Source organism: Oikopleura dioica, chromosome XSR (genome assembly GCF_907165135.1).
Source record: "Oikopleura dioica chromosome XSR, OKI2018_I68_1.0, whole genome shotgun sequence".
Classification (NCBI taxonomy): Eukaryota; Metazoa; Chordata; class Appendicularia; order Copelata; family Oikopleuridae; genus Oikopleura; species Oikopleura dioica.
The window spans coordinates 9326381-9352782 of NC_137294.1; the positions used below are offsets into that span (position 1 = coordinate 9326381).

The following is a 26402-nucleotide window of genomic DNA, read 5'->3' on the forward strand; positions in this document are numbered from 1 at the left end:
TTGTGTGTTAGTTTTTTCCTTGAATTCGAGTAAAAGAGAATGAAGATGAAAAGTGAGCTTGGAAACAGCAAAAAAACAAGATTCAAGAAGCAGTGATCATTGAGATATTTTGGAAATGCTCTCCAATTTTCAATCGTTCAGTTGGCTCTATCGACTCAAGATAGCTTACTGTTCATGGTTATTTCAATGAAATTTTCTAATTTTTAAAGTGAATCTTTCATCTTAACCATTCCTAAATATGCTTTTAGGTCAGGGGCAGTGGCGAGAATTTTATCTAAAGGTTCTTTTGGCAGTTTCAATAAGACCATCACACATCGCGTTTTTAATTTCTGGCAGCAGATAACAAATCCATCCCAGAGCTTCTGCGTGTGCCATATCTCTCTATTCAAATTTTAGTTTCTTGAAGTTTTCATGTCTGACCTGGTAATCAGGGTCTTCAGAGTTACGATAATCTCAGAAGTGATCCTTGGATGCGTAATCAGCGCTTGTAAAACAGTTCTCATGAACAAAGCTGGCAGTTGATCAAACTTCAACATTCTTGAAATTGCCGACGCAAAAACTAAACTTAATTTAAAAACAGATTGAAGCTGCTAAAAGGTTGTACGCGGTTATCTGTGTACCTGTACCCGTGAATGCTCTTTTTTGTTTCGTGGGTACCACGGACCCGTGAATGCTCAACTTTAGTTTCATGTGTACCAGGTACCCGTGAAGGCTTTTCTCAACGTTCGCGTGTACCAGGTCCCCACGAACATTAGTTTTGACTTTCATGGGTACCCATGACCCGCGAACATTGTTATTAAGTTTCCTGGGTACCAAGCAGCTGCGGTTGGTAGAAATTTTTCTAGACCTTGTTTTGACTCAGTCAATATCAACCTATTAAGGTCAACCTTTCTATCTTAATCTAAGCCCCTTACCTCGGGGCTCCGCCCCTTCGGGCCTAAGATGCCGGGGTCTAGTCTAGGGTTACTTAGGGTTACCTTCAGTAACCCTAACTAACCCTAGCCTATCCCCCTCGGGTAAGTTTGTTCTGTCATTTTGCCCAGTGCCCCCTAACACTAACCATAAATTAAGCCAATCATAAGTTGGAGCTTATCATTAATTTTAAGATGAGCGCTTTTCCATTGTCTTCTATCTTCTGAGTCTCATGAAAGTTGAAAAGCGTTCGTAAGACTTCGGTACCCACGAGCTTTGAAAATAGCATTCGCGGGGACCTGGTACACACGAAACTTAAAGAGAGCGTTCGCAAGTACCTGATACCCACGAAACTGAAATTTAGAATTCACTGGTACCGGTACCCATGAAACTAAAATAGGAGATTCACGGGTATGGTACACAGATAACCGCATACCACCTGCTAAAATACCTTCGAGGGTAAAAACAGTTTTTTCTGCAAGACACAAAGCAATTGCTTCGATCGCAGGTTTAACGCTGGCGCCTTCCATCAAATGCAGCTCAACCAAAAGCTCGGTAGCTGTCAAGGGTGCAACATGCTGGTCACCTTCTGTACTCTGAGACCCGCTGTGAACACCCAATAAGCGGAAAAACACGTCTTTGACAACCTTTTTCTGGAGCTGAATAAGTTCTGGTAATGCCTCAACCACTTCCCTATAGAAACGTTTAAGTAAAAGACGCTAATTCAAAATTTCGTACTCTTTTGGAAGCACTTGCAGAATGGGAATCATGAAACGAATATCCCGTCGATCTGTTGACATGACGTGTTTGATCGCATCAATAAGCTCTTGCTCGACTATACCATTTTTGGTGACTATGTGCAGAATTCTTGTTACCAAGGATTCACAGCCTTCCGGCATATTCTTCACAAGATCTAGGAAGGTAACATTTGTCTGCGGAATACGGCGGACAGGAGCCTCCATTGCTCTGCTTATGACTCGCTTGACTGCCATTGAAGGAGTTCTATTGAATATATCACACAAGTTTAGTAGAACATCAGCATCAAATGGCAAAACAGCGACTGCCAGATCTAGACAGCGTTCAATCAGATCTTCTGTCCAGTCAGAAGCAATATCAGAGAGGGTCTGTGGCGGCTCTTCGTAGATAAGGTAACCGAGAGACTTCACAATATGAATGGTAATGTGTTGGATGACATCCGGATTGTCCTGAAAGCGCTCATAAATAGTCACAATCTGGTCGAGGGCTCGGATTCGTATTTGCCTAAACCAATGCGTTGATAGCTGTAAAAGAAGCTCGAGCAATCGCATTCGGTTTACAGGACGTTGGATCGCCAATTTTCCGAGAGTCGATATAAGTGCTTCGGACGAATCTGGGCACTCCCCGTCAACACAAAACTGCATAAGAATTCCAAATGTGTCTTCGGTTAATATAGGAGCTTGGAATAGAAGCTGTTCAAACATGGCGTCCGCGTTTTTCTCCTTCAATACAGTCAACAATATTCCAATACAAACGTTGTAGTTTTCAAGAGCTTGCATATCACTGGGCGACTCGCGAATGTCCAAATATTTTTCGTATTCTGCGTAAAGCCAACTAAGTGACATCTCGATACGATTTCTCGGGTTTGGATTGTGTTCGATGACGTCTGCGACAAGTGCAGGGAATGAGCCGCTGAAGTGAGCGACAATCTTAGTTAGCATGCCATGAAGAGTAGAATTGTGATTAGAATGAACTAGGCCCTTGATCATGTCGTCCACAGCCATTTTGACCATTCGAAACTTGACGTCTGGGGCAAGGCTTTTGGTTACGTTTGCGAGGTGGAACTCGTTTCGACCAGCTCCTGTCGAACTTTCAAGATCTTTGTCCATTGCTTTAAGGGCTTCCATAGGCTCGAACTTTCTCTTTGTCGGTTCGCTATCATCTGAATTCTTCCTACGTTTTTTTGGCGAGTGAAGCAGGTCTTGCCGTTTACCGAGTCCTGCTTGTGTAATCTGGTTCGCAAGGAGACGGGCAATGGACATTTTCTGTTTAGAACTTCCTGCTGAAGTTATCGGCGTGTATGTCGAAGAAAATGATGGTTGCATCTTTTCAGGAACTCCCGGTAAAGATAGAATGACTAAATCCACGACATCATTAATCTCACATAATCCATCATATAACTCGTCGGCTAGTTCTTCTATTTGCTCTCTTTCTTGATCCGCCCGATTTCGTTTCACCGGCCTTCCAACTTCTTCATCGGGATCCCTATCATCATCCATTGAGATATCTGTTGCTTTTCGCTTGTCCTCGACAGCCATTAGCTTCATAGTCCTATCGACTTCAGCCTTTCCCATTCCGAGGTCACGAAGAAGCGTTGAAATTATAGCTTCGTGCTCTCTTGTCTCAGGACACGATTTCATAATATCTATGAGCTGGATTCGAATCAGTTTTCGAACATTCTTCACTTGTGTGATTGACAGTGTCGGAGGGAGTGATGCATTCAAATTTTCAAACTCGCTTATGACGGTGCTAACGTAGTCCCTCTCTGTTTTTGCAATTCTAGACAGACTTGTTAGACCGGCCACCAGATTCCCGTTTGAAATCGTCGCTTTCTTCAGGAAGTCCGTCAATGTGAGAATTGCGTTCTCGAAGATACTGAAGGATTCGTTCTTGAAAAGAATGAATTCCTCGACGACGCGCACAGCTTGAGTTCGAATCCCATCATTTTCGTCCTCCAAAAGACGGACTACCGTTTCGTAGATCTCGACAAGAGTCTCACGAATCGGCATTTGCGCGTTTCCTTCAGCAAAAACTGGTAGCGTGTAGCACAGCGAGATTAATGTGCGACAAAGTACGTTCGAGCACTCATCACTCAAAAGCTTAAATTCGTTCAATAAATAATTAACTGGCATTGAAATTAACTTACAGAATTCAACGGAGGTAATAGCGCTACAATCGTATCCTTTTCTCTTTTTACCGATAACGTGATAAACCTGATAACTTGGGCGCGGATAGAGGGGTTTTTGTCCTTCGTAAAATTGCAAATTTCATCCTAGCCTCTCGTTAGTATCAATGAAAAACTAATCTCTGTACCTGGAAATTATCTAATACTGCATTTTCGTTCTTTTCGAGACTCTCAATCACACTATCCAAAAGCTCAAATCGTCTGTCCGTCGATTTTTCCACAGTTGCCAAGCTTAAATTTTTCCCAACTGTATTATCGACCTCTCCATTATCAATCTCTGGATCATCCATTCTGAATTTTCAAAAATTACCAAAAGAAGCTATTCGAATTTCGAAAGAGTTAAAGGCTGGCGAAGCCCTTACGACAAGTCAAATTAAATTTCGGTGCAGAAGCATGAATAGATTCTTGTCTACTAATTTCTTGGCTTAGATTCGTTTTGAAGATGAAGTCGCCATCCTTCTCGCCTACAAACTGCTCCGGAAGCTCGGCATCAGAAATCTCCGACACACTTCTCGGCATTTGCTTGTAACTCATAAAACCGCTCATATGACTTCCAACGCGTCCAGGAAATACCCGATTATGGAATTTGTTGGACATATGTTCTTGTCTATGCACGCCAAGTGTGCTATACTAAAATTGATAACTAGAAAAGTAATTAATATGAATTTAATTACATTGAAAAAGTCAATGATCGGCTTCTGATTAAAATATTCTTTGTATGAATTGACCGGCGCCTCGTATTCCCGAACATTGAGTCTAACTGCGTAGGATATACAAGACTCGAAAATTCAAGAAAACTCGATGTTCAAATGATTTTCATATCCAATCTTTATTTGGCGAAGCAATGATTTCGGGTTTGTCACATTTCTGAGGATCGATTTTGACAACGCTGTAGCCAGTCCTAGAGGCTTGCTCCTACGAAATGAAAAATAAATACTGAGTATAATGAAGTGCCGAACGTACGTAAGGACTTTCGACTTCATGAAGAGCACGCAAGAGACAGTTGATTTGGGGAAGTACAGCTCTTGAGCCTTTCACATGGCAGTGAATGTCCTTAATACCAGCAACATCCAGAATTCGCTTGAGATATCTATTCGCGCGGATACCGAAGCCTTTCGGCTGCGGTCTCAGGGACATGTATGTTTTATGGAAATTGAAGAAGACTTCATTTGATATCGTCCTGCCCTCGTGCAAATGGATAGCTATTAACTTGTAATATATACAGAATTTTTAACGGTGAATCTTACATTGTAAATTTTTGAAGGCTTGTCGCCGGGCGGAGATAATGGCACTAGTGGCCAGTGGCTCCTGGGCAGTAGCCACACCGTAGATTCCTTTTCCATTTCCAACTACAACTGTTGCTCGGGCACTGTAGATTCGTCCTGCTTTTGGGGCCATGTAGCCAACCCGGCCAATTTCAAGAATTGATACTTTGAAATCATCAAAAGCTTAAGACAGAACATTAGCAATAGGCCAGCAACAATTTGATTACTTCTCCCGAATTCCCGTTGGGCGTCTTTTGGACTGATAGTTGGAATATACATGCCGGCAATAGATTTCCCCGTATATCCTCTATTAAGTCTATTCAGCCAGTACTCCCGCGTCCATGTAAGGAAATCGTCGACGGAGGAAAACACTTGATCCTGGTTTTCTTTTTCTTGAACGTGAACAGGCAACTCTCGGTCAAGCGGAGTTCCTTCTTCTGCAAGACCGTCTTTGAACGAGTCGTGATCTCCGGAAAGTCCAGGCCAGAGTTTAGCAGAGCCGCCGTGGCCGTATTTTGATTCTTCCCAGAAATCGACTCGCTGGACAAGAATTGTACGCCGACCTGGAAGGATCGACATATTCGTAAGGAAACACATCGTGTTATTTACCTCCTGCGTTTTTATTTTGATCAAGACCGGGTTTACGAATGGCCCACCAAAGCTGATCTCCCGAGAAGTTCGTTACTCTTTGCACTGGGGCCGTTGCAGATAGCCGCCGCCAAGGTGCAGCAGCTATTTTTATCGCCGACATTCTTAACTCGCTTTTTGAAAGCATAAAGAAAAAAACTCTTGTTGTCTTTTAGCTTCGTCCAAAAGAAAGAACAAAGAAACAGTCCTGCCTTCAAATTGATATCGGACGAAGCCGTGATTTGGTGAACGCAACAAAAAGAAAGCTGCGATACCGTAAGCCCAGCAAGCAGGAAAAGCTAATGTTTTGCTTATGCGAATAACCCTGTCAGAAATGCGAAGGTCTGATGCTGGTGTCTTTGTGCAGTGATATTTGACATATGGCCAGCACCCAGTCCGTAATATTTGAAAATTCGAGTCTCCAATGAGAATATCGTAATTAGATTTTCCGAAGTCGTCGTCGTAAATTTCCGAGTATTTGACAAAATAACTAGTCCAAGACTGATTTCGCTCGAGACATGCAGAAAGGTGCGTCCTTAGTACCTCCGATGCTCTTTTATGGATCCCTACGAAATAAAAGTCCAGAATATTTCTACCTCTATGTTTCAAATGATATACGCGGGAAACAGAGAAGCTACAAGTAAAAGGACCCTGCCTTGGTCTGCCTCTCGCAAATAAATAGTGAGCGTAATTTTTCATTTCATAGTCATTCTATTAACATTCTAATTACTTTTCTGCTTCGTTAACAAACTAAGAACCAAGAAGACTCCTCGGAGAAAGAGCCTTCTTCAAACAGTCGATTCATCAACGGATTCATTTATTCCAAAAAGTAGCAGCTTGGCGAAAAGAGGCAAAGAAAACTTCGTTCTTGTCGCTTCGTTTTTACCTTCTGGAGAAAACGGCATCCGTCGGCGTGGAGCTGATTTACTTGGATCGAGCTCGCATCTAAAAGAGCACAGTTAACCACAGAGTCGTGTAAATGTCGTGCATTTAATAAAAATCCTGACAGTCCCTACGAATATATACAGTCACTGAAAATATATTCCTAATTAACGCGTGAAAACGTTAAAAAAATAATACCAACGTGCCTTTATTGAAAAAAAAAGTTATTGGCCTCCAGTTAACTCGCACCATACAAACACCAAGGCCGAGACGCTTTTGGGAAGCCCCCGGCCCGCAGATTTTGGTGCTCCTCCGAATCCCTTTCTTTCGAGACTTTTGAAGACCCTAAGGAGGATTCTTCCATTCCAAGGGATTCATCGAGCAATCAAGACTGCTTCAGTCGGGTTTCATGTCCGGCTCTCACTAATGTTAGTCACCACAAATACAAATCAGAATATTTGAGTGATGCCAAAGGCCGGTGGAAATCACAAACGGCTGAGGGAAAGGAGAGTCTATCAAAGACAATTTTCATTACCTTTCTTCGCTTTCGCTTCAGTCGTCGGACACGCTTCTTTCGCCACTTGGCACGCATGGTTTCAAGTCGATTTCAAGTCTAAGAAAAAAGGTTGTTAATTAAGGAAAATATGAAAAAGTTCCTTCATACAGGTTGCAGACAGGAGACATGTAGGTCGCGCAAGGCGAGAATAAATAAAATGTTCATATCTTCTTCACTAGTGATTCTCTTTTAAACGACGATTCTCTTTTCGAGAGCGGCCATGAAGTCTGAGGTCTTGTGGTTGCCGCCGATGTCGGTCGTACGGATACCGTCGACATTAACAACGTCGACGACAGCGTCACGGAGTCGCTGAGCGTCGTCGGTCAAACCGAGATGTCGAAGCATCTATTTCATAAAATTAGAAATTTCTCGAAAGCGTTGATTGTAAAAAGTGAGTTTCTGCATTTCTTTGAGAATACTAGAGGCCCGCCAGGCCCAATAATTTCTGCGTGTTGCTCATGTGAGCGAACCAGAGCGCGCAGCGTGCGTGGGTGGCCTCGCCTACGCGCTCTCGCTCATCGCGCCCGCTTTAGCACCGGCGGAGGCGCAACGAGCGCCGCGTCAAGCCCAGCCGCCGCCCCCAAGTCCAGCGTCCCACTGCGCTGAGAAAATCTCCTTCAGAGTAACCACTATTATCCCACAATGGCACACGTTAACAATGGCGTCCCATTCGATCCACAGGCCTTTGAAAACGTTCGAATTGACCTTCCAGGTCGTTGATCAAATTTATCATTTCTACTCATATTATTAGTGATTTGTCTAAGTGTTATATGAAACATTTACAAGTAGCCGAACAATTACCCAATCTTTGAAAGAAAATTGGAGGAACTGAATTGATCAACAAGATAAGCATTGAAACGACGCGCTGCTACTTTGGGTACAAAAAGATGTGTCAAGAAAGCTTATCAAGCGGCTTGGCTCATGCGTTGCTGCTCTGTGATCGATCTGACGACTCTTGCAGGAGACGATACCGATGCCAATGTTATGCGTTTGTGTCACAAGGCGGCCAAGCCCATCCGACCGGACTTGGTGAAAGCACTCGGCATGGAGAATTTCAAGATCACGACTGGTGCTATCTGCGTTTATCCCAACCAAGTTGCCGTCGCGAAGAAATACTTGAAGGCGATAAATGCTGATCATATCCCGGTAAAGGAGCCTTGTCTAACACTTGATTAGAATTATAAGATTGCAAGCGTTGCAACTGGATTCCCAGCTGGACAAACACCTCTGAAGATGCGACTTGAGGAGATCAGAATGGCCGTCGCCGATGGTGCCACTGAGATTGACATTGTCATCAACAGAACCAAGGCGCTCCAAGGCGACTGGCAAACCGTCTATGACGAGGTCAAACTCATGAAAGAGGCTTGTGGCGCCGCCCACATGAAAGCTATCCTCGCTGTCGGCGAGCTGGGAACTATGGAAAATGTCTACAAGGCTTCCATGGTTTGCATGCAGGCTGGAAGTGACTTTATCAAGACTTCGACCGGCAAGGAAGGTGTCAACGCAATTCTGCCAGGTTCGTTCTCCATCAGCATGCAAGTAAAAACTCTACAAAATTATAGTTGGGCTTGTCATGGTCCGCGCTATCCGTGATTACCTTGCCGCTACGGGAATCAAGGTTGGCTTCAAGCCGGCTGGGGGCATCAGAAATGCTAAACAAGGGCTCACCTGGCTGATGCTCATGAAGGAGGAACTTGGCGATGAATGGGTCAAGGTATGCATGAATTATAAAATAACCGAATTTAACGTATTTGCCAGGCTGATCTGTTCCGAATCGGCGCTTCCTCGCTCTTGATCGACGTCGAGCGACAGCTTTACCACTACGTCTACGGTCGCTATGCTGCCGAGCACCAGCTTGCTATGTCTTAGAAAAGCCGGCCATCCAAGGCACATTGGAAACCCGTTGCAATTTATTAATTAATTCCCAAAAAAACCCTCCCCTGCCAACCAGTTCATTACAACCAGTATGTTCGAAAATGTGCATTCGCTCCATGTGCGTAATTACAGTCCTATTCAGTGTTATACCCTGAGACCGAATAAATTCTATTGTTAGGCCAAAGGGACTTTCGGCGGGCCTTGTGTTCACATTTGTCTTGACTATAATACCAAACGCAGGAAATACCTTGGAAGTAGCGACCAAGTAAGCAGTGGGGTTCGCCATGTTCTTTCCTGCAATCTTTCGTCCGGCGTTTCGGGTAGCTTGCTCGAAGACAGCCATTCCGTTGGTATCGTTGAAGTTTCCTCCGCTAACCAAGCCAGGGCCGCCAACAAGACCGCAGAGCACTTAACTTACGTTCGGATCTATTGGTACTATTTGGACTCACTGTTGGAAATAATGTTTCCGTACAAGTTGGGCATGACCATAACGTCAAACTGTTCTGGTCGAGAGACGAGCTGCATCGTGCAGTTATCAACAATGATATCGTCGTACTCAATGTGAGGGTATTCGAGAGCGACTTCAGCGCAGACTTTTCGGAAAAGACCATCTCCCTTCTTCATGATGTTAGCTAGAATTTGATCAATGAGTCTATCGAGAGAGTGAGGTCGGGTACCTTTGTGTACGCATGTGACCTTCTTTCGGCCCCACTGATCGGCGTAGTTGAAAGCGAAGCGGGCAATTCGCTCAGTAGCAGTTCGGGTGCAAACCTTCAGGGACTCGACAAGGCCGGGAATGGCTTCGTGAGACATAGCAGAGTACTCTCCTTCGGTATTCTCTCGGATGCAGACAACATCGAGGTTCTTGTGTCGGGTGTCGAGAGATGAGAATGACTGAGCGTGGACGACGTTGGCGTACAAGTCCAAGTCGTGTCTAGAATTAATCTACATTGCTTTGAAAGAGTTGTCGAAGCAAACCGAAGCTGAAGGTTTCGAGAAGTGTAGACTGGCCACTGAGTAACGACGTTTCCCTTCATGCAGACTTTGTTTCTGGTAATAGAGTTCATCGCCTCGGTAAGTTCAGAGGTGCTAAAAAGACAAATTGATTGAAATTGTGTTTCAGGACTTACCCTTCAAGTTGAACAGTCTCGAAGTCGACGGGAGCTCCGAGCATTTCAATAGTTTTAGTAACTTCCCCACACATTTCAGGACCGATTCCGTCGCCAGGAATAAGAGTGACAGTGTGTCGTCCACCATAGCAAGCGTTTCGAGCGATCACTCTGGAAGCAACGGACTTCAACATCATAAAGCCTCTCTAAAAGAACTCAAGATAAGTATGGAATGTTGAAAAAGCCTTCCCTGGAATAATTACAAATTTTCACCGTTCTGAGCACGTAGGCAAGTAAAAAAAGGTGTGAAACCACGTACTGCCCGAACTGCTGCTGTTAGCTATTGGGTACAAGAGAAACAGAATTAATATCAATTGCTTGTTGAGCGGCTTCGACTTCTGCTTCTCAGATCTCGATATTCTTTTCGCCGGCGTCTTCGATGACGATCGCGTGATCTATTTTTGTGGTGAGCGAGAAAAGTGAGAATAATCACCTTGAACGAGAGCGACTTCTATGCGAGCGCCCATAGGATCTACTTCGAGAGCGGGACCTCCTTCGACGTTTTCCTCTTGATGCCGATCTACTTCGACTTCTCTTTTTATGACGGCTTGAGCTTCTGCTTCGACTTCTTCGGCGTCTTTTTGGCATAAGACTCTGAGCACTCTCGTTTTTTGCGCCATCGACGGTATTACTATTGCTGTTATCTCCGTTGCTTTTATCAATCTTAAAGAATTATTTTCTGAAAAGGAGGGGAGAAGGGGGTTTTTGTACCGGAACTTCTCCATTTTCTTTTTTCGAGATCTTCTCCATTTCTCTGCTCACAATAATTTTTGCAACTTCTAAAAATGCTAAGATAAATCGGGTGAAAAAGTCATTCACCTTCAGCTTTTTTTCTCGCTGCTTCGACCCTAGCTTCCATTGTAGGCGCAGTTTTGATTTCGAATTTAATAGGCTGATGATCGCTTTCCTTAGAGTCGTTGTTTTCTTTCGAGGATGTGTCGATGGATACTGGCGGCGACGGAGGCCTCGATGCTGTGAGTAAAGCTCTCTGGAGCATTGTTTGGAAATAGTTATAGAAAGGGTGACCCTTATTCATGAACTCAAGTGTGACTTGCATTCGAAGTCGTGTCTCTTTTTCTTCTCGCTCGGCGGGATCAGTGGCTACCAATTCCTTCGTAACCCATTCAACAGTTTGGCAAATATTCGGAGGAGGAACTTGAACCATACTCTTGAACTTATTCTGGATCTCTTTTTGCTTCGCCCGTGCTTCTCTTTCAATTTGAGCTCGGCGCTCGGCTTCTTTTCGCTGTGAAATAATTTTGAAGAGAGGATGATTTTCGTCGACTGTGTTTACTACAGGAGATGCTGAACGCTCCGACGTTTCTTGCACCGGGTTCTTCTTCTTTGATGCTGCTCGGGCCGCTGCGGCATTCAAAGCCAATAAACCTCCCTCGCAATCACTTCCAGAGTCAGATTCTGAGTCACTTGGTGGAGTTTTGCTAGCATCGGGATCGAACTCGCCAGTCGAGATTAACTTCTTGATGTGCTTGTAGTAATCATTTAAGACATGCCCAAAATTAAGAAAGTTGAATTTTTCGTTTCCAGACTGTTTCGCTTTCAGCAAGATTTCCATCTGATTATTTTGATTCGCAAGAAACTTAGCAGTTCTGAGAATGATCTCATGCTCAGTTTCAAGCTTTGGCAGCGGCATATTCTTTGGCAAAGTCAGACCCTCCGGCACAACAAAGGCTTTTCCCTGGGGTTCTTCTGGTTTTAAAAAGTGATTGTTTGTGTCGGATTCGTCATATGAGAATCCAACTGATCCATATTTTCCATTAGATTTTTGGCTCTCTTCCTTGTCTTCAGCTGCGATCTCCTCCTGAAGCTTGCGGTACTCGTCATCTAAAATTTTATTCAGTTCTTACTCAGGAAAATACTAATGTGGTGCTACTTCGTTCGACGTTGACGCTCCTCGCATTGAAACTAAAATATGAAGCATGCGATTACCTAGACTGGATCAACTTGTTCAATCGCTGGAATCTGATCTTTTTACGCAGGGTAAAGCAAGTAACTGAGAAAAGGGGAGAAGTTCTCGACAGAAACGTCTTTATCTTGGCGCAATGAAATGTATTTTTCGAATGGGCACGTACCGTGATCGAGCTGTGAATCAAGATCTCCGAACCGGTCCCTGCGCAACATTTCAGTCTCGTCGACAGAGATCACATCACCGATCCTTTTCTCTGTCGCGCGTTTGTAGTCGATAGGGAACTCGAGGAGCCCGCGAACATCAAATCTATGCGTGATTTAGCATTGCGAACATTGCCTTCATTAGTTACCTATCTATTGTTGTAAGCAAATCTAACTCGTGCGGGTGAAGATGAGCTGATGTCTCAATTTCGGCTGCAGCATTTTTATCATTGAATATTTTGCATGCATAGCCAGTGACAGCCAGTTCCGGCTTCGACATCTAGTGTCTGAATGGAAAGATACCAATATTTATAACCTTTCGTTTACGCAACAGAGGATACAACAACACAAATTCGACAAATTTTCTGTATTAAATAAGTTATTTATTTGTATTCGAATCAAGAAGGCATAATGCAAAATGGGGTTAAGTGCAGTATATTCATATCGATTAGTTAATAGAAGAGTAAAATCCTGAAGGGAATGCGTTGAACTTGACGATTGAAGAAATATTGATACTGATTACCAAAGCGGATCGACCTTTTTCCAGAAATCTTGATTATCACGTGCTTGCCAGTAGGAATTTCCTGAAAAACGGTATTCCCCATTTTCATCCGCCTTGAAGAATCTTGGTTCATATTTAACGCCTAAGCTCTCACGCCTTCGTGCAGCTTTTCGTTGAATATCTTCGACACGCTTTTTCTCATCTTCTGCGTCTTGTATGCGACCTAAGAGATTTCTACTCGTCTGAATTTTAGATGAATTTTTACCTTGCTCAAGAAGCTGTTGATCAGGTCGCCATCTGCTATCAGTATGAGGAAGGCTAGACTCATGTTGAGGGAGGATTTCATTCAGTTCAATAGCAAATTTCGTAAACCCGTAATATCGTTCATTGTCGGCGGATAATGCATGCTGGCGCCAGACGTTCTTCGCCTAGAGTTTGTTCTGTTAAATATATTCACTTAATACGATCACTCACCGTTTCGCGCTTCTCTCCAACGTACAAACCTTCGTCCCACTTGCCGAACAAACTTCGGACTTTTGTTCCATCTTTCTTCCGAATCTCTCCAACGACTTCGTTTCGGCTGCTCGACATCCAACCCACTTTCTGGAAGGTGAAATTCGCATAGAGGCCATTTGGACCTTCTACGACACAGTCGCCAGTTTTTTCGACGTATTTCTGACCACTTATGATGTTGTGAATACAGGATGTTACTTTGGTCCAGGAATAAGTTGATCCATCGTCAAATTGAAGATAGCATTTTCCAAGCGGTGTGATTTCAATCGATTTCCCCCAGAACTTGTTTTTAAAACGGAAATCCAGCCAGTAGGTCCAACCCTGGCCAGTAGCATGACCGCAGCCGATGGGAGGATGATGGGATACTTGCTCTGAGCAAAACTTCCAGCCCAAATCGTCTCGCACAAGCTCGTAAGTTTCGCCGAGTACAGGATTAAATGGTTTTCGTCCTTGTCTCGTTGCTTCTGCGCCATAACACGAAAGGGCGAATGTCGCAACATTGACCATTCTCTCGATATCATTTGTCGCAACTGCTTGGTCGAGCAGGAATGAGTACTCAAGATCTTCAGCCATTTTTTGAAGAGCCGATAATGGTTCATTGAATGAAACGGGCATTGCAACTTTGGTAAGATCCTTTCCCATGTTCTTACGCAGAACATTCCAGAGTGACACTTGCATTCCATCAGGCATTGGTACAGGAAGGCGCGATCGTCTGTTGAATCCAGCTGGCCCGACTGGCGTTTCTGTTTTTCGCGTGTCATTCAACGCAGGCATCTCTTCGTCGGTATCTGAGTCGCCTTCATTGATTTCATGAAGAGAGCTGTTGTCATCGCTGCTGTCTCCACTCATCTCCAAGTCTGATTCAGCATCATAAAACAGGTCCGTCGTTGATCCATCAATAGACTCTCCAAGATGGCTTGTCTCGCGCTTCAGTGGTCGAGAAAGTATACTCGTAGAAGAACGCACAGTAGGGAGCGAATTAGATCCAACCGATGCAAACGCCCTGATTTGCTGTAGCTTCATTCGAAGCTCTAAAATAAAGCTTGATTCCCAATAATGGGTATTTTCGACTAACCATCATTCTCACGCATGAGCTCAAAGATTGTTTGATGGCCTGAGTGCTGCTCCAACGAATTTCTTTTTGTTGACGTACTATTCGACATGTCAACGAGCTGGCCTTTCAAGTGCCGTGCATCAGTTATGCATTTTCTCGCAGTGTCTTCGAATTGTCTTTGAATGTCACTAATTTTGCTTATAACTCCGTCTGGTCCCTGAATCAAAAGATTAGCTTTACGAGAAGCGAGTCCGAATCTGCATGCGATAAAGAAAATCAGTCAAAGGATTGTTTTCATCAAACATATCAATTCCCATGAAAACATTTGAGCAACGTTGACCAGCTCATATGCGTCTCAGTGAAATGATCTGTCAGCAAGGATAAAAAACAATTGGGAGTAAATATGAACATAAGTACGAGTTTGTAAATAATGAAACAGCTACCTTAGTAACGCGTACTGCTCACAACAGTAATTTGATTAGTGACAACAGCTATAAAAAGCTAGATGCATCTTAACCTTCCTATAACGTATCAAACGTGTGAGGAAACGACCCCGACAGGAGTATACGTTTGCTGGTATCGAACTCTTCCGCTTTAACTGCGATAGAACATCAGTCAGTAATTTTTACTCTTATCCAAAGCACGTCTATTTCACTGAGACAGCGATAGACAGTGGCGAGTAGACGATTTATATCCTAAAGCTACAACTCACCAAATAAGCAGTCGTTATGCCTGATAGATCTGGTTGGCTTCTGGACAAGGTTTGAGAGCCGCCGAGGTCGGTGTCTTCGCTGATGCTGAGAGCTGATGCTAGAAGAAATAATAAGAAAAAAATAAAATGAAAAAGAGCGAATATGTGAAACCAAGTTTCACACACATGGAAAACATGAAAATCCAATCAATGGTTTTAATTAAAAAAACACAAACCACTTTGCGTTAGCTTGGACTCCTGAAGATGGGGCACTAAAATTTAATGAAGTTAAAAAGTCATATCCCCGTACCGTCAAGTGTTTGTTGTGAGGAGCTGGAGGTTTTCGAGGATTCCCGCTTTCCTCGTTTGATCGATGGCCGAAATCTGGATTTTTTAGGTGATACGTTGGAATGTAGAGCTTCTTCGATTTCTGCGCGGTGGCTGGTTAGTTGAACAATGAGGTTTTCCATGTCTTGAAGTTTGTTCTCGATATGATTAAACTTTTCTCTAGGGATGCATGTGAGATATACACTTAAACATTTGCGTCTAACCTAGTCGTCGAGAACTCGTCCAAAGAAGAGCGCCGACCTGACGTAAAAGCGTCAACGTCGAGAGGAAGAAGATTGGTATCGCTAGTTTGGGTGCCACCATCGGTGATAACATTTCCCCACGGAGAAGTCTGCTCTCTGTTTCGAGCCTGCAAGTTCGTGATTGATTGTCTTCTGTAGTGTTTGTGCGTTCTTAGAGCGTCGTATATAACAACCATAGTGTTGGGATCGGCCCCCCTGACAGGTTTCAAGTGAATTGGGGATCCCATATTTGTATCTTATCGAGATGTGAGAATCAGTCCAGACTAAAAAATAACTCACCAATATGAATTTCTTCCTTTTTGTCCTTTATAATTGCTGCATCTCCTAGATCAAGCGCACCATGCGCCCGTCTCATCTCCTCGTTTTTTCCATATTTGAGCCAGCCATCATCGAGTACGATAAATCGACGGTGGTATCCTTTTAACGGCCACTTCCGCCGCTTCATATAGTAACCGGCAAAGCGGTTCGGCTTTTGAATCGAGTTCGACATGTCTAAGAGTCTAAAAATAGTCGTCAGAAAAGGTCTCAACGTGGAAAACGGATTTGGCAGTTGAATGAAGAGGTCGGAAGTCTCAACTTGAACAGTGTGGATGTGAAGAACTAGAAGGAATGCGAGAATGATATTAAAAATTCAGTTCGTGAAGGAATTGTGTTATTGCTTTTTACATCAATATTTGAAGACAATGAACATGAACATCGCAAGGAGAGCTGCCATCAGCGCCTAAACATAATTGAGCAAGGTTATTATGTTAGAGCGACAAACATAAATTAAGTTTTGTTTCTTCTGGCATTCTAAGAGCGCTAAATCTTTCTTTTCTTCCACATCGGCAAGTATTGCTGCGTTCATCTCTTTTTGCTCTGTCTGTAGCTCTCCAAGTCTTTTGACGAGGTCTGCGCGCTCCTAACCAGTGTAAGTTAAAACGCAATCGCAGGTGAATCAAACCTGAGCAACTGTTTCTACTTCGTTATTCTTAAACTGAAGCATCTCTTCTTTTTCTTTCAACTGAAGGACAAGCGCAGCTTTTTCCTCGTTTCTAAGCTTCTTTTCTGATTCGAAAATTCTAAGCTCTTCGTTCATAAAGTTATTCAGGGATTCATTTGGTTCCTGGAAGGCATCTGGGAAGACGATTTCAGACAGTGTCTGGAAGACCTTAAGATTAAATAAGAAACAGCACTACAATAGATACTAATAATTCTTGCCTCCAATTCTTCTGGCCCGAGGTTTTTCTCCGCGACGGCTTCTCTGAGAACATCAAGAGCTTTCCCAGTTGAGTCTATGAATAACCCTTTGTTTACTTTTATATTAATAAATGACTCTACCGAGCGCGAAGTTCTTCAGTTGTTTTTTAAGGTCTTTTATGACCGAATCCTTCCGCTGACTTTCATTTTCCATCTTTTTGATTGTTATCTTAATTGCTTGTTCAAAGGGTTTTATTTAATATCGAATGTCTAACCTTTTGTTGGTCAACTTCAGCCTGCGCAGCGAGCTTTTCTTGGTATGATTTTCGGACGACGTTTTTTGAAAGCTGTTCGAGGTCGCTTTTCTCCTGGCATACTCTGCGGTGACTCTCTTGGAGAGTAGATACATTATCACCCTTTTAGTAGTGGTTACGAGTGACGTCAAAAGCAAAAATTAACCTGCAGCATATTTTCCAAACACTCAATTTTGCAGAGGAGTGTATCCTCTTCAAGCTTTTCGTCGCGTTGTTGCGCCTGAACTTCTGTGATGTCTGACAAAATGCCCTATCAAAAGCTATCAAAACATGTTCTAGAAAGGGATCTTCGTCGAACCTCTAACTTTAACAACTTCTTCTCTACGGCCTCCGCGTATGGATGGAACTTTGCGATATCTGATCGATACCCATTAAGTTCTTTTTGCGTTGCCTCCTCATGCATCCGTCTTACTTCAGCTGCAAATGTGATAAGAGAGGAAACTAATCTGTCTATTACCATCATGGTTATAAGGCGGTCTTGATGACTTCTTGGACGAAGTGGCGAGCTTTGAGATGAATGATAAATAATGCATTGAGCGCGTATATACTACCTTTGAGTAAGATTCGCGAGCCGCTGCTCCCGCAGGATTTGGTTCCACTTCAGTTCCATCAGGCAGGTAGCATTTGATTTGACAAACGACACAAGGAATCGTCTGAGCGCGGGGACTGCTGTCCACGTCGACGCCAAATTGGAGAACGTCACCAGTAAGCACTAAACATGATCGTAAACGTTCACTTTTATGAGCTGGAGCGGCTTATTAACGGTAGCCTCAATCAATAGCTTCAGTCGAAAGATTGTTCCTAAAATGAGTTTGCCGAAGGATGTCAACTATGAAGATGTCACGGTTAAAGCAAAAGTGACAGGAGTTGAGAAGGCGCAAGTTCAGGCAACTGCCTATTTTACCCCGCCATCAGAGGAGACGAAACACATCCACGAGAGAATGCTCCAAATGTGCCTTGATGATCTCAACGCGAAAATGGAGAAGAAGCACGGGAATAGCTCTAGATGTAAGAAACATCTCTTTTAATTAATTTTTCACTTTCATAAAGCTTCATATCGACAAGCTGAAACGGGCGAGAAAAAAGTTAAGAAGTATCGCAAACGAACGGAATCGGAAAAGGAAGCAAGACGACAACAAGTGGGCTAATTTTCTTTTCTAAATTAAAAAAAATATTTCAAGAAACTGCGAGAGCAATCTTAATTTGCGATGGCAACGATGATCCATACGATTTATCCATATCTTTACACTTTTACACGGCATGTTTTATACTATTTTCTCCTAGGTCTAGGATCGGTGACCGTTTGAGATCTAAAATGAGTCGCTCGGGGTGAATCACCAGTGGCTGGAGCGCGGGTTTACCGGATATCCAGAGTTTGGAGATCGAGGATAATGTCCAAATGGACCCCTAGAATTTCTTCGATCCGTTCAAATGAAAGGCTTGACTTGCCCATGAAATTATTAAACTGACTGTTTTGTTTAAAATAAACAGTTTTACATAATGTTTGAATGGCGATTTATGGAAAAAAATATTTTGGATCTCCAAAAATTAGAGATCGAGCCTCGATCTCCGTGCTCCTGGAGATCCAAACAACCCGCGCTCCACTCATTGGTGATTCATCTCGAGCGCCTCATTTCGGATCTCCAGCGATCACCCCCGATCCTAGACCTAGATTTTCTCTGCTAATCAAAATAAAAAGTTACCTTCGTGATCAGAGTCTGACAGCTTTTGCCCGTTGACGAAGGTACCGTTGGAGCTTCCAGTATCTTTCAAATAAAATTTCTCGTTCAGAAATCTGATTTGTGCATGGGTCCGGCTTAAGACTCTACAGTCGAATATTGCATTGTCTGACTGCGGCTTTAGAGGCCCTGAATACATAAATAACTAATTATAAGTCGAATACTTAAACATTCGACTCTACCTTGAGAGCGCCCGATTTTGACATGGTCTCCTTTTATTGGCAATTCGACCGTTCTTTTTTCGAACTGATAGCGAGTTCCTTCGCATTCAAATACGATCTTCGGGTTTTCTGACATACTAAACTGAAAAATTTTTTACTGATGCATTAGAAACATTTTTGCATTAATTCCCAGAGAACGTCTTTCACGTGAACGGATGAGCAAAAACACGGTACAGAACATCAATGATTTGAACTAATTTTCTAATTTGCCCCCGGTGGTGCTTGAATTCCGAGGGCACTCGCAGTCGCGCCCATCAGGGCGAGGCGTTTTCGTTCAGGCTCCCCTGTGACATCTAATTCTAGCTCTGGCTCGAGCATCGGTTGCATTGATGTTTGTTCCTTGACTCCGAGAACCTGAAAGGGTGTGGATTGAAAAAGAGAGTCGCAGCGGAAGAGAGCATACTTTATAAATTTGCCTATACGCCATAAGTCGGAGCGCGTGTTGAGCGGAGGCAGTGATATCTTCAGCTTCTTGAATCTCAATACAATCAAGAATATTTGTTAAGTCCTTTTCAACAGGATCCTTAAGCCCGTTTGTCCCAGGCAACAGCAGACCAGAAGCAATACACTAAACCAAGGATCTCACGATGAGTCAGTTAACAAAATCGAAACCTCAAATACACGACGGAATCCTTCAGCAGTGGAAAAAGGAGGCCGTTCAAAAGGAGTTTCCAGGCAGTCGCAACAAATAACTTCAAGCGGCCAGCCAGAAAGTGGTGCCCATGTTCCTACACGCGCGCAGAGATCTCTCATGATTCGTAAAACTGAAAACGTTAGAGATGACACGTCCACGTTACTAACCTGGTCTATGGTTAGCATTGGCTCGAGCACGGAACCATTTCGCTCGTCTAAGTTCAGAGAGGGCAGCTAGCTGCGGTTCAACATCCAAATGATTTTCCGTTAATTCAGGATCAGGCTCGTCATCCTAAAAATTTGTAAAAACAATACTGAACTCATGACACAGTATTACTCTTCTATTTTCTGGACGCAACGCCAGACAGGCTAGTCGAACAACGATTTCTACGTTCGTCGGAGAAGTGATTCCAAACCCGCATTCTTCCTGCAAAATATCTATTCGGTAACCGTTACCAAGCTTTGGTCCAAGTTTCTCAACAACATCGTCCAAGAAATCAATTGTAGGTGGGTTTTGACATTGAATAACAAGATGGACTTGTTTCTCGCCAGCCACGAGGATTCCTATCGCAGGGTTAAGCCAGGGATTAAATGAAACGACACAAGTTTAAGCTGGTTTCTCCTCATTCAATTACCTTTTGCTGCAGGTCCGACGCGCATGACGCCGCGGATTGTTCGTTGACCATCGAGCATTGTTTCGTCGGAGACCTGCTTGACGCAGTTCTCAACCTTTTCAGCTGAGTCTTTGATCTCGTTTTCTTCCATCAGTTGAGGGATAATTTCTTTAAGCTTCACTTCTATATGTTTACCATCCCAGACTCTGAGATTACGCATGTCGGCGGCGCGATCTCTTCTTTCTAGTCGCTCTTCTCTGAAAAATAAGTTAAAACTAGATGCAATCAAGCTTGACTCACTTTTCGGCGATCATTTGGGGGACTCTTTGTTGCCACATTTTGAGTTTCATCTGCTGTATAAGCTTGAAATTACATTTTACGTCATACTCCGGGTCAACCTTAGTCTTGTACGTAAGCTTATGCCTTTTTCCTTTTAGATGAGTATTTTTGGCAGTCTCGTCGTTGAAATCACAGTCACAAAGTCTACATCTGAACTTTGCTGGATTTCTTCCCGTAGCTGGAACAACCTCAATGTACTCTGAGCCGACGATTTCGTTTTCTTTGGCTTGCTCGTACAGTGACTTAGGTCTTTGCTTCTTTTGAGGTTTTGCTTCCATGTTTTCGGGATTTAGCTCGACGATAACTGTTTGCTTCACTTTGACGCCATTACTCTTTTCAACGTTGGAATCTGCGAAACGTTCTTCCTCAAATCCACCGGAAAGTTCGCCATGCGTTTCTTTTAATCGTGTTCCGCCAACGAAGTTCATAGTTTTTGCTATTTTCTTTCTTGTTATGGGCTCGGCTCCTGGCTTCGGACCGATAAAGACGTTGTAATTTTGACATGTAGCGAGTTTATATTTTTCTTCTCTAAGAGGCAAATCCATCTCGTTAATCATCCCCTGCTTTGATAAGTAGTCAATGAAGTCCCAAGCAGCAGCAGTTTGAGCTTCTTTTCTTGTTTGGGCTGTTCCTTGCCCTACATAAGGAAAACCAGTCGGCGCCACTGTCGAAAAGTAACTCATCCATCCATTTTTATCTCTTCCTGCTGGTTTAGTCTCGTACTCGGGCAGGGAGCGTTGACGCCCACAGAATGCATATAAAAATGCTTTCACTTCAGTCACCATGATAGGCCTATTGGGATCCAGTCTTCCTGAACGAGAGAAAGGATCAGGTCCTTGACCAGCCCATACACGCGCTCGCGTCGCGATGGTGTCATTGTATGTTTCGAAATTTGCTGACGCATTGGAGCCTAGGAGAGACCTGTCGCCGACATCTTTTGGGACGATTTGGGAGTTGTTTTCGCGTTGCACAGGAGCTCGGTAGAGCGCTTGAGACGCAGGGCGGGGTCCACCTTTTGGTTGCTGAACTGCTACTACTGCAGATCTGCTCTGTGCAGTCTGCTGGAAGGTTCCGGATCTATTTTGAGTGTCACCCGTCTCCCCTCCATCGAACATACCAAAGGTCTCCATCTTGGCAGTTCTTAATAGATAACTGTAATTGATCTTGAGAGAATATTTATTTAATCAAAAGATTAGGTACAGGAAGATTTGTTTCAGGAATCCGATTTGGACAATAAATTATAGATCTCAGCGTTCCATATTTTGTCGAAGTGTTGTTGCCATTCAACTGGACATTTCTGCGTAAAGTCGTCTTGCAAAGGCTGGCATTTTTTCATGAGAGCGGGAAGATTTGGAGCTTCGAAAATTTTCTTCGACTCGTTAAGCTTCAAATGTGGCTTAACTTCTTCATTCATACAGCGATAGTAGTTGTCCCGTGCCTTCCAACAAAGTTCTCTATCTCTTTTTCGAAGAACCTTGCCGCCCATTCTAAAATAACGGAAAATTAAACAAAGAGATTGGAGTTTTGATGATAAATGATATCCGTCATGACAGTATAGAATAAGTTGAATTCTTGAAGAGTGAAGCCGAGCATGTCATGAATAACCGGTAAATAATTCGACATTTATCTGGGCGTTGCGCGTTTTTTTACCGGTTCTTCAAAACATGGCTTACATTTTGAAGTTACATTGAACTTAAGAAACGCAAAATAAAATGCTTACGGGTAAGATAACAGTTATCGAGACCGTAGGACATAAATTATTGAATCAACAAAAAATCAATCTTCAAAAGTAGTGCTCGGTCCATCAGCAGTGTTAAGACAGAAAATGGGTTGGAGGTAGCAGTTTACCGTCAAGACGCCCAGGGTCACGTCCAGCGACAATAGATACTCTCACTGGAGTGAAGTAGGAGTACTCGGCGGTTCCAAGAGAAATACCAGGTCGACTCTTATTGGGAGTATTCGTTGCAGAGCATCGACCAAGTGGCTTAATCGCATCAGTTATTTGAGCGCAATTTTAACTGCATACTTTTTATCCTTCGCCCATGTGATAGACACAGCTTTGTAACCATTCTTTTCAAAAATATTATACTTTGTAGCCTCCATCTCTCCGTAGTAAATTCTATAAAGAGATAATTTTGAATAATATACTTGACGCGTACCGCAGAGTGAATCCGGTCTCGTGGAGCAATATTTCGAGTCCGTATTCTACGAGACCAGTAACGACACCATCCATAATAAATTCAGAGTCTTTTGTGATCCGCTTAATCATGCACCAAAGGTAAACATCGGATCCGTCTTCTCCAGCAAGCTTGGCTTGCAGTTTACGCTCATTACAGTTCTCGGCCTGCTGTGTAAGTGACTCTTGCGGAGTATCAAAGGACTCGTCCCAACCAATAGCAGCAGCAAGCTATAATAATCAATGGAAGGTTAAATTGCGGGCGCTACCTGACGATGGACGACAAGGTCAGCGTATCGTCGAATAGGCGATGTAAAATGCGTGTAAAGGGGGACGGCGAGAGCATAATGGCGGTAGTCGGAGCGATCTTCAATGTCACCTGTGCAGATGTACTTCGCGAGTTGCATTGTCTTCACGGTAAGGAGGGAAATTGCAGATTGAAAAACATGTGCACTTCCAGGATTCTGTTCTTCCATCTGAAAGATACTTAAAAAAAGCACATATAAAGTCATATAATACCTGTAACGTTACTTTCTCAAGAGATCGAGCGAGATCGCGAGAAGAGGAAGCATCGAGTTCGACCCCGTGTTTCTTCAATTCCTCAACAACTTCGCTAATCTTATCCTGGTTGGGAGCTGGGTGTTGTCGCAGAAATGCCAAATCAGGATAATGACGCTCGATTTTTTCAGCTACGGCGATATTTGCCAAAAGCATGAAGTCTTCGATCATCATATGCGAATCTTTTCGTACATAAGGGAAGAAGCCATTGGGAGTCTTGGTAGCTTCATCCCAAGTAAAGCCGATCTTCGGCTGTTCGATTCTGATACAGCCGTTGGCGACTCTTCTCTCTCGTAATTTCTTGGCCAGCATGTCAAGCATTAGAACACACTTCCTGATTGATTCGAGGCAGTAGCCATTGAGGACCTCGGGAAATTCATTGTCGTCGATGACTTCGTCATCTGGGTTCTCAATGAAGTTCTGCGCGTTTTCATAGGAGAATTTCACACAGCTCTTAATAATACCGCGACCGAACCAGGGCTCTTCGAGCTGATTTCCTTCGGAGTCAAGTTTGAAAACAACTGAAAAACTGTATCGTTCGACAAGAGGATTGAGCGAGCAAAGTTCTTCGCATAGTCGTCGTGGAAGCATAGGTACTACCCGATCTGGCATGTAAGTAGAAGTGCATCGCTGTGATGCTATCTGTAAATAATGTTTCAAACCTCATCGTAAGAAAAACATCTACCTTGTCGATCTTTCCTCCTGGAGGAACAAAAAATGCGACATCTGCAATATGAACACCAACTTCGTAGACGTCATCATCTAATTTTTTAATGTGAAGCGCGTCGTCAAGATCGCGAGCCGTCTGAGGATCGATCGTAAAGACGCATTCCCTCCGGAAATCACGGCGTTTGGCAACTTGATCGTCAGTTATCTTCCAGTCGCTTCCTGGAAGCTCGTCGTCGACTTCAAATGTTTCCCAATCGCGGGTATCGATGTTCTTATCCACCAAAATCGCGTCCATTTGGACTTGAAGATCATTTGGATCACCAATTTCATTTGATAGAACGGCACGCGCATTCTGGGCTCCTTCTTCCCATTCTGTTATTCTTGCTTCATACACAATTTTCCTGGAAATTATGTCCTTTATGTTCTTGAGCATATCTTCTGCCAGAGAAGACTTTGCAACTAACAATCGTGGCAGCCGACTATCCATTGGAATGAACAATAAATCTCCAGTATTGACTCCAGAAAGCACAGTGTCAGAAAATGCACCTGCACATCTCTTGTTCGAGCGCGATTCGATAATTGCCACAATCTTATAAAATACATTTAGCATTTTCTTCATATGAACTTAAAGTTACCTCGGCAGTTCTCTGTATTTCACCCGACTTTCGAGTGACCCATGTATCTTCGGGCTTAATTTTATAGGCGACGATGTCGCCTGGCAAAGCTCGATTCTGATCTTTTCGTCCTTGGACAAATAGGTCGCTCCCGCCTTTGGGATCTGTGACAAATGCATTCTGGTAGTTATTAGCGATGCGAAGCGGTGACTTGAAGTATATTTCGCTCTCAATGCCAGCGTCAACTTCTTCTTTTGATAGGTGCGGTTGTGTGTTTACACGGTGTAAGGCGGGCTTTACTTCAACTCCTTTTGTCGGGAATAGATAGGAACTATGAAAGAACATTTTGGCACTATCTTTAGAGCAAAAGGTCAGTTCGTTGTAGTAGCATTGATTGGCAAGAACATTTTTTATGTCTTTCTTAATCACAGATTCTCTGAAGATATCGGAAATTAGTGCATCCATAGACTCTTCAGTCATTGGAGCTGTCGAAATAACATTCGCAATCGTATTGTCACCCCAATTGCGCATAAACTGTCTATGCTTTTTCTCGTTCAGCGTTTCGTTGGCAATGCGATCCTCTTTTGCCCAAAGAACAGTATAGTCTGGCTCCATAACGTCGACGTAATCAAAAAGCTCAATGGCTTCTTGTTGCGTTTTCATCTCGATGAAACCGGTGTAACAATTCTGTCGGTTTTTGGATCCCAACGATTTAACTCCTGCTGGATCTCCGATTGCCAACGCCAAATTACGTAAGGCATTGAAGTCCTTAAAATTAAAATACTTTTAGCTAAAGAATATATACACGCACCTTATGCTCTATGCAGTTGAGACAAAGTGTCTTATGGGTATCTGAGGGGGGTGGTCTTCTTATATCCCGGGCAGTAAGCTTTCTTGGAGCTCGTACCGGTTCTTCTTTTCGTTTCGCCTTTTCTTTGCCTGTCTTTTCCTGTCTAGCTTTGCGCCTCTCGATGTCGCGCTTCGTCGTCAGTCGAGTATGTTTATCAAAGTCCACAATGTCAATTCCATCAACAATTCTATGACTCGAAGCAAGACGAATGGTCCTAAATTGAGTTGATATTGATAATCAATTAAAATGAGCAAGTACGTGATTGCTTCGGCTGCTTGCTCGTAGCTTCGCCATCGGAACTGAGTCCACATGGAACCGTCTTTCGCTTTGTCATCATGCTCCTCTGCGAAGTGAGAGCCTGAAAAGCCTGTCAACCGCTGGATAACTGGCATGATAGCTGTCTTTATCGGGTTTGTATGCTGCACCACAATAATTTTGTGCTTTTCGAAATCCCTTGGAAATTTTTTCTTCAGGTCTTCGATAACACCAGCAGTTGTATCAGATTTTGCAATGAGCGCACGTCCGTCTTGCTTCTTTTGGAAGCGGTTCTTTTCGCCTCCAGCCTTGCTTCCAACATTTGCGTTGGCCTTTTCTTTTTTGAACTCAGTGCCTTCTTCTTTTTTATCTTTTTTGCGGTACCTATTGCGCCGGCCACCTTTGCTAGCGCCCTTGTCACCGTCACCGTTCTTTACATTGTCCATGCGTTGCTTGAATAATAATCCGTTTAAATTGACTCGAGGTCGTTGCTCCGACATGTCTAAAGCAAATGCCGGTGAGGGATGGTTTCACAAA

The 26402-nt window shown here is 43.4% G+C and overlaps 10 protein-coding genes across 14 annotated transcripts; 2 read left to right on the top strand and 8 right to left on the bottom strand.

Annotated features, from left to right (window-relative positions):
• Positions 1–7: 7 nt before the first annotated feature.
• On the bottom strand, positions 8–4143 carry LOC145707538 (symplekin-like). The gene is made up of 7 exons (XM_081785079.1): positions 3982–4143; positions 3815–3940; positions 1651–3767; positions 1364–1605; positions 421–559; positions 233–381; positions 8–168 (listed from the first exon to the last, which is right to left on the bottom strand). Exons 1-7 carry the CDS (start codon positions 4141–4143, stop codon positions 83–85), a joined length of 3021 nt encoding a protein of 1006 aa, XP_081641205.1. The 3' UTR covers positions 8–82.
• A 30-nt stretch (positions 4144–4173) lies between these two features.
• Positions 4174–5881, bottom strand: LOC145706771 (small ribosomal subunit protein uS5m-like). Its single transcript, XM_081784210.1, has 7 exons — positions 5728–5881; positions 5346–5681; positions 5101–5301; positions 4817–5055; positions 4681–4768; positions 4528–4613; positions 4174–4483 (listed from the first exon to the last, which is right to left on the bottom strand). The coding sequence occupies exons 1-7, from the start codon at positions 5867–5869 to the stop codon at positions 4193–4195; spliced, it is 1383 nt and encodes a 460-aa protein (XP_081640336.1). The 5' UTR covers positions 5870–5881; the 3' UTR covers positions 4174–4192.
• Positions 5882–6545: 664 nt separating this feature from the next.
• On the bottom strand, positions 6546–10402 carry LOC145707545 (isocitrate dehydrogenase [NAD] subunit gamma, mitochondrial-like). The gene is made up of 7 exons (XM_081785091.1): positions 10189–10402; positions 10037–10147; positions 9736–9992; positions 9508–9690; positions 9306–9466; positions 7163–7528; positions 6546–6690 (listed from the first exon to the last, which is right to left on the bottom strand). Exons 1-6 carry the CDS (start codon positions 10362–10364, stop codon positions 7373–7375), a joined length of 1044 nt encoding a protein of 347 aa, XP_081641217.1. The 5' UTR covers positions 10365–10402; the 3' UTR covers positions 6546–6690; positions 7163–7372.
• LOC145707546 (deoxyribose-phosphate aldolase-like) lies at positions 7736–9246 on the top strand. Its single transcript, XM_081785092.1, has 5 exons — positions 7736–7895; positions 8034–8329; positions 8369–8699; positions 8746–8897; positions 8942–9246. The coding sequence occupies exons 1-5, from the start codon at positions 7826–7828 to the stop codon at positions 9050–9052; spliced, it is 960 nt and encodes a 319-aa protein (XP_081641218.1). The 5' UTR covers positions 7736–7825; the 3' UTR covers positions 9053–9246.
• Positions 10403–12644, bottom strand: LOC145707541 (uncharacterized). 2 transcript variants are annotated; one of them, XM_081785087.1, is made up of 6 exons: positions 12504–12644; positions 12318–12460; positions 11047–12069; positions 10939–11003; positions 10661–10890; positions 10403–10622 (listed from the first exon to the last, which is right to left on the bottom strand). In XM_081785087.1, the coding sequence occupies exons 1-6, from the start codon at positions 12632–12634 to the stop codon at positions 10538–10540; spliced, it is 1677 nt and encodes a 558-aa protein (XP_081641213.1). In that variant the 5' UTR covers positions 12635–12644; the 3' UTR covers positions 10403–10537. The 2 variants fall into 2 exon arrangements, with proteins under 2 accessions (XP_081641213.1, XP_081641212.1); XM_081785086.1 differs by having other exon boundaries at positions 10939–11006.
• A 92-nt stretch (positions 12645–12736) lies between these two features.
• LOC145707540 (oxysterol-binding protein-related protein 6-like) lies at positions 12737–16200 on the bottom strand. Of its 4 annotated transcripts, XM_081785080.1 has the most exons (10): positions 15984–16200; positions 15666–15939; positions 15425–15621; positions 15351–15386; positions 15136–15233; positions 14941–15021; positions 14445–14640; positions 13331–14400; positions 13122–13284; positions 12737–13079 (listed from the first exon to the last, which is right to left on the bottom strand). In XM_081785080.1, the coding sequence occupies exons 1-10, from the start codon at positions 16192–16194 to the stop codon at positions 12874–12876; spliced, it is 2532 nt and encodes an 843-aa protein (XP_081641206.1). In that variant the 5' UTR covers positions 16195–16200; the 3' UTR covers positions 12737–12873. The 4 variants fall into 4 exon arrangements, with proteins under 4 accessions (XP_081641206.1, XP_081641207.1, XP_081641208.1 ...); XM_081785081.1 differs by lacking the exon at positions 15351–15386; XM_081785082.1 differs by lacking the exon at positions 14941–15021.
• Positions 16201–16235: 35 nt separating this feature from the next.
• Positions 16236–19264, bottom strand: LOC145710485 (sarcolemmal membrane-associated protein-like). Its single transcript, XM_081788244.1, has 12 exons — positions 19119–19264; positions 18901–19065; positions 17749–17909; positions 17655–17703; positions 17496–17614; positions 17343–17447; positions 17159–17299; positions 17025–17112; positions 16905–16978; positions 16648–16854; positions 16468–16605; positions 16236–16425 (listed from the first exon to the last, which is right to left on the bottom strand). The coding sequence occupies exons 1-12, from the start codon at positions 19231–19233 to the stop codon at positions 16372–16374; spliced, it is 1416 nt and encodes a 471-aa protein (XP_081644370.1). The 5' UTR covers positions 19234–19264; the 3' UTR covers positions 16236–16371.
• LOC145710487 (uncharacterized) lies at positions 17985–18907 on the top strand. Its single transcript, XM_081788245.1, has 3 exons — positions 17985–18205; positions 18248–18336; positions 18379–18907. The coding sequence occupies exons 1-3, from the start codon at positions 18004–18006 to the stop codon at positions 18397–18399; spliced, it is 312 nt and encodes a 103-aa protein (XP_081644371.1). The 5' UTR covers positions 17985–18003; the 3' UTR covers positions 18400–18907.
• Positions 19261–21908, bottom strand: LOC145710484 (zinc finger RNA-binding protein-like). The gene is made up of 7 exons (XM_081788243.1): positions 20705–21908; positions 20426–20661; positions 20128–20354; positions 19959–20082; positions 19770–19921; positions 19561–19725; positions 19261–19511 (listed from the first exon to the last, which is right to left on the bottom strand). The coding sequence occupies exons 1-7, from the start codon at positions 21871–21873 to the stop codon at positions 19359–19361; spliced, it is 2226 nt and encodes a 741-aa protein (XP_081644369.1). The 5' UTR covers positions 21874–21908; the 3' UTR covers positions 19261–19358.
• Positions 21909–22259: 351 nt separating this feature from the next.
• Positions 22260–26363, bottom strand: LOC145710166 (DIS3-like exonuclease 2). The gene is made up of 8 exons (XM_081787867.1): positions 25869–26363; positions 25572–25824; positions 24782–25528; positions 24163–24735; positions 23439–24119; positions 23189–23395; positions 22903–23150; positions 22260–22862 (listed from the first exon to the last, which is right to left on the bottom strand). The coding sequence occupies exons 1-8, from the start codon at positions 26309–26311 to the stop codon at positions 22742–22744; spliced, it is 3273 nt and encodes a 1090-aa protein (XP_081643993.1). The 5' UTR covers positions 26312–26363; the 3' UTR covers positions 22260–22741.
• Positions 26364–26402: the final 39 nt, after the last annotated feature.